This window comes from Cryptomeria japonica, chromosome 9, assembly GCF_030272615.1.
Source record: "Cryptomeria japonica chromosome 9, Sugi_1.0, whole genome shotgun sequence".
NCBI lineage: Eukaryota > Viridiplantae > Streptophyta > Pinopsida > Cupressales > Cupressaceae > Cryptomeria > Cryptomeria japonica.
In genome coordinates this window covers 252,197,077-252,202,810 of record NC_081413.1, presented here as the reverse complement: position 1 = coordinate 252,202,810, position 5,734 = coordinate 252,197,077, and the positions used below count along the sequence as shown (strand labels likewise).

Sequence of the window (5,734 nt, the reverse complement as noted above, 5' to 3'; positions counted from 1 at the left end):
ATAAAATTCAATTGACTTCAGTGCTACACATGAGGAGTTATTCATCTCTGATCATTTGGAGGGATGTATATGCCATACCAACTGAAACTTCAATCTTCTATTATGCTCACTTGAGAATGATTCAGGAACTGGGGTTTCAAGGTAAACACTTGAAGCCAATTTTAGTTGACTGTGATGTTAAACAGAGTATAACTCATAATGAGGATAACTGAACAAGACAAAGTATATAGTCTCAAATTTTGAAACAGTACCAAGGGTCAAGGACAGCAGATCGCCTCAAATGGTTAAGAGGGATGAGGTAATATGAATGCTGCGAGGTAGCAGAGTCAATGCAGCTTAAGTGACCATTCAAAATTTCAGCTAACAGGGAACAATATTTATGTGGAGTAGGATCATAAAGAATAATTTCCCCAAATCAATGTTACTGTTTCTTTAATCTCTTCTTTGCATAATTTTGCTTATCTAATTGATTAATGATAGTATAGTTATAACTGCTATCCACCAAAATAATTAGAAAAGCATTGCTATTGTGTTACTGTTTCCCTCGAAATAAATTTTCTTTATTTAACTGCTTAAGATAGCATAGTTTGGCCTATCAAACTGATTATGATAGCCTTGGCCTTACTTATTTAGACTTCTATCAATCTGTAACAGTGTACAAAACTTAAGTATGTCCGCAGGCTGCATTGACCCATTACAAGTACCTGCATATTTTGAATCATTTGTTCAGGATTATCCTATACACACTGAATTTAAACAAGGTAGACTCGAAGAAAAGTTACTTGTTCAGGAGCTCCGCATCTCAACTCAAAACTTGCTAAGGGCCCCACAGGGAATTCAGAAATCGCAGCGAGCATTATATAGTACCATGCTACTCATAGCTATGTTCTTGTACCAAAAAAGAAAAGAAACAAAAGAAACAAAATGTCAGGTAATATTTATTAAAGATCAATCAAATTTGTTCTTTGCAAAAACAAATTTGCTATAGTACAATATTGAATTCAATTAATTCAGTAAAACCCATTTACTGGACAGCAGATAATTGAAATGCATATGAAAAATAAACTGCAATACGGGTGAATAAAGCCTCATCAATAGCATAACTTATACCCATCAAACAGCCTTGCAAGAAAGAGTTGTCTCTGATTTCTCTAGATTTAAGACTTCCAGAAAGAAAACTTGTTCACAAAACAAATGGAATGTTGACGGAAAGTTGAAATCGGGATAAAGAAACAAAACATACCAGAATAAAGGAGAAATTGAATTAGAACGGCCGAGGAGGCTTCTCTAAAACTGCAGAAAAATAAACTTCTTTATCATCCTTATCCTTCTTCGGAACCACCATCCATTTGTGCTTCTTGTATCTGAGCTGAAGAAAGATATATAGATAGTCATCTAAATCCATTTTGGTACAGAAAAAACCATCAATCCAGAGTAATCCTCCAGGCCTCAAAACTCTGTCCCAATCAAAGATCACAAAATCCAGGAACTGTAAATCTATCCAACTATCCAGAAATCGACTAGTATGTATAAGATCCAATGTATTATCAAAAAAAGGTAACCTCTGATTGATGGTTATGTAAAGAGGAACAAGTCCTCTGAGTGCAATAATCTCATTGAAAGGAGCCCCAAGATTCATAGTAGCAGAAACAATTGTCACATTGAACTCTCGCATTCTAGCAGCAAATGTCCCACTTCCAACACTGAAATCTAATCCTATTCTTATCTCCCCAGGTTTGATATTCAAAATATCCGAAATAAGAAATTCTTGATTGCTTGAAGTGTTTTGCGCCTCCATCCATTTGGGCAATTCATGCTGTGTGAGATTAAAACATTCAGCACACTTGTAAAATCCTTTTCGAGTCTTATTGTTTGCTAGGCATGTAAAATTCTTGCACTGATAATGACTCCATCGAACATTTCGATCATCAGGAAGCTTCCAGAGGGATTCATTGATAGGAAATGGCTTCTGATAATATTTAGGAGCCCTGGCTAGACATCTTCTTCTAGGTAAAGGATCACATCCATGAACCATTAGTCTTTGAGCTACATTCCAGTCATCATTACAGTAATCTCCAATGTCATACCCCATGTATTCTTCCAGATCTTCCTTCATAGATAAGCAAGCATGGCCTATGCTTGTAAAGGTTGCATTTGCTCCCAGAAAATTCTTCTTTCCCAATCTGTTTTCCTTTACTGTTATATACTTGCGAATTTCTTCTATATGAAAGAAATCCTCCATTCCTTTGAGTCTCTCCTTGGTATTTCCTGCTAGTTTAAATGAGTCTATAATCTGGCCATTAGCATTTTCATTTTCAGGTTCTAGATATACTCCAGGAAGTCTTAGTTGTTCCAAAAAGAGTTTAATGGCATCCAAAGGGGGAAGAATTTCGACCAAAAGTGTGTTGTATTTCAACCGCTCAGACTCGAGCACCTTTGGGCCTTCAGATCCTTTCTCACGCATTTCCTCCACTACTTTCCCAATTTTGCTCTGTATTTCCTCAACTTGTTGCTTGATATCCTCAAGCTTGGAAGAGAGTTCTAATGCAGAATTTTTCAGATCTTGTTTACTGGCATAAAAGGGCTTGCAGAGGTTGACATCATTCAAAATGAAACCTGCCGAGTAAAGCTTCACTAAGCTTGACAAGCTCAGGAGAACTACCAGTACTCCGAGTACTAAGTGGAGATTGGACACCACCTTATAGAATTTGCGCCTTGAATGACAAACTAAAGTCTGCATTTTCTTAGTTTAGAGTCCAATCCTAACCGATGGAATGCAACAAATCCTTCAAAGCCTTCTTGCAAGTAAAAGTTTGAGGAATGGTTTAATTTCTGTATGATACTACAATGGTTTCCAAGGCTTCTGTTACCACATAGATCAGAAACTAAGAACTCTTCCAGAATCCTAGGTATCGAACAGCACAAAAGCCAACAATACAGTAACTAGTTTGACCACTCCATCCGAATCCCATTGCAATCACTCTCACTGAAGTACTTGGAATAAGTGTCACCAGGTATCCATTACAGAAATAGCCCTGGGAGAAATTGGCCTATGGAGACTGGACTTTTGACATTTTGTATGTTTTCAAGTGTGTGGAGCGGCGGAACACTTTTGAAATGTCCTTTCCAGACCTTCAACCAGTTAAACTGCAACAGTTCAATTAATGTGCATAAACATATCAAGCATTATAAAATAGATACTTATAAAAGAATATTAGTTTGGTATTGTAAACTTTGAAATAAAGGTACAGCATAACTACATACCTGCACTAAATGAAACACGTTGCAGTGATATGTTATTGTAACCAGGAGGAATTGATCTGATAAAAATGACTGCCAGCAGTTCTCCAGCAGAAGAGTTAGTTCCCTAAGTTACTGACAAATGACCATTATCTATCAGTAATTAAACTCCCACGTCAGAAGCAAAAACTCTCCCAAAATAAACTCTGATAGTTTAAGCTAGGAAAGAGTATGAGGCAATGAGACAGGTTCTAGTATGGAAATCAAAATGAAACTCGGTATCTAGTCTTGAGATGTGGAGGCAATTTTCTGCTCAAGGCTTCTGAAAATTCTGTAGTGGGAGTAGAGGCAGATACAGACGCTATCACCAACATAAGTGTAACCCCCCAATGGATTCTGATCGGAAAAAAGCAAGAAGAGAAAAAGCGGAGGAGACAACATAGGTGCAAAACACTGGTTTAGAGATTCAAAACACACTCATCATCAAAGATAGACGAATGAACATTTAGTTGGCATAGCCAAAGAAGCCAGACTATAATAACATATAAGCAATGTACTCTGCGCTGTTTCCATAGCACCCATATAACAGATTGGTTATAGAAACCAGGACCAAAACAGTAAAAGTTTATGAAAACATCAAGATCGAATTTCTAGGAAAGTAAGCAAAAACCCACAAAATAAACGCTGTATAAAAGCGGGAAAACATACGGACCTACCATTTGTGTTAAACACAAAATGTGGAAGGGGCAAGTGGGGAACCTGGTGTGAAGGTCAATAATGGACTTCAAAATCGTACACAAGTGAAAAAAATTAACTATATAATTTGCTTAGCTGAAGTATTGAAGGCGAATCAGTCTTCAATCTAGGGTTGAATTTGACGGTTTGTTGAATGTCTCAGCATTTTAAAAACTTTCCCTGTATAAAAAGAAAACACAGTTTTTAAAACGTTTACCAAATTGAATACCTGATTCAAATGCTCTCAAAGTGATAGAAATGATTGTTCTACAGAAGGCGTAGAGTCATTTACAGAAGTTTTGTTTTCGTTCTCATGGACTGGGCAAATGGCCATCAAACTGAATATACCTAATTATGTATTTATGAACTTTATTGAGAATGACATTAACTGTCATCCGAAAATTGCAGATTCATTCCAAACCGTATGGAATGAATCTGCATCCCCGGATACAGTACGTACTTAAGCAACCTTAGTGCAGATCCTTTTCTTGAAGTGCGTTTGGTTGTCCTGAATAATTAATAATAAACATGAAATGGTGGCAATAGAAAGGAGCAATGGCACATTGGAACATGAAGTCTGCGTGAGGACAAAATCAGTCAATGGAACTGTGCAGCTTACACATTTCAATACAATATAATATTATTATATTAGCTCACATACTCCAATATAATTCAGTAATGAATCACTTCACACCCTTCAATATAGTCTCATGCCGAACCTCGAATTAATACAAGTTCATCTCACAATTTAAAAATGTGGAAAGCAAGGAAATTCCGAAATACCCATCTAAAGTAACCTTTGACATCCATAAGATGTGGATGTTATCCTGTTCAAGTGGGCAAGGTCACAATTTTATATTCACTCAGTGTTATGCGCTAATTTTAAATAACTAGGGGAAAGGACCCAGTAGTCGTGCACCCTAACTTCGCGCTTCTCAAAATCCTACTTGGAAATTTCAAATCACTCCGATTTTTTTACAGCAGCTTACTTGGCAAGTCCCCTGCTAATAACTAAGGTTTCAGGGCCACGTCATCAAATATGATGCCACATCAGCATGCTTTTTGCCAAGGTGTCCAAAACAGCCCCAAAAAAAAGTGAGACCAATAGGCGTGCAAAAGAGACCCCAATAGTTGTGCAGCTGACATGGCATCACCTGATTGGTTACTTTTTACAATATTAGTACATTTCTTAACAACTATTGGTACATTTCCTAACAACTGTTGGTACATTTCCTAACAAAAATTGATATTTTTTGTTTCAAACAATAGGTTTTATTTGTTCAATTTTTGGAACAAAAGGTATCAACAACCCTCACAACAATTGGTACATGCTCAACTACTGGGTCCTTTCCCCTATTTGTGGGAAAGTTGCCATTTGACATTCACTCAATATCTTGCACTAGCTCTAAAAAAATATTCTGAGGAAAAACTGCTTTGACCGATTGCTGTTGCCTTCTCATCCATTAAGAGAATTCAAAACTACCAAAGATGATGTGATCACGAGACACAGCATATTACCAGTAGATGGCAATTAAAGCACTGATAAAAGCACAGAAGATATTCTCAATTCCATTGACCAGAAAAATATATAGAAACATGGCGTGTGCATACAGGGATGATAAGTAAGGATCAGACTAGGATATTATTACAGTGGCATTAATTTAAGGATCTTGTAACTGTCAAGGGGACAGTGGGAGAAACTTGAGATTATACAAGCTTGGGGCAAAACAAAAGAAATAACTGGTAAGAGGATTGTGTA

At 36.9% G+C, this 5,734-nt stretch overlaps 1 protein-coding gene across 3 annotated transcripts; it reads right to left on the bottom strand.

Annotated features, from left to right (window-relative positions):
- Positions 1–411: 411 nt before the first annotated feature.
- Positions 412–4,833, bottom strand: LOC131051704 (probable methyltransferase At1g29790). Of its 3 annotated transcripts, none has more exons than XR_009107182.2 (4): positions 3,265–4,833; positions 1,244–3,147; positions 783–888; positions 412–704 (listed from the first exon to the last, which is right to left on the bottom strand). XR_009107182.2 is itself a non-coding variant. In XM_059211265.1 (4 exons), exon 3 carries the CDS (start codon positions 2,738–2,740, stop codon positions 1,265–1,267), a length of 1,476 nt encoding a protein of 491 aa, XP_059067248.1. In that variant the 5' UTR covers positions 2,741–3,147; positions 3,265–4,155; positions 4,268–4,833; the 3' UTR covers positions 414–888; positions 1,244–1,264. The 3 variants fall into 3 exon arrangements, 2 of the variants coding, with proteins under 2 accessions (XP_059067248.1, XP_057842293.2); XM_059211265.1 differs by having other exon boundaries at positions 414–888; positions 3,265–4,155; positions 4,268–4,833; XM_057986310.2 differs by having other exon boundaries at positions 414–888; positions 1,244–3,132.
- Positions 4,834–5,734: the final 901 nt, after the last annotated feature.

Bases quoted from the DNA above. Each gene is read 5' to 3' on its own strand.
- LOC131051704 (XM_057986310.2), bottom strand. From the start codon at position 2,740: ATGCAGACTTTAGTTTGTCATTCAAGGCGCAAATTCTATAAGGTGGTG.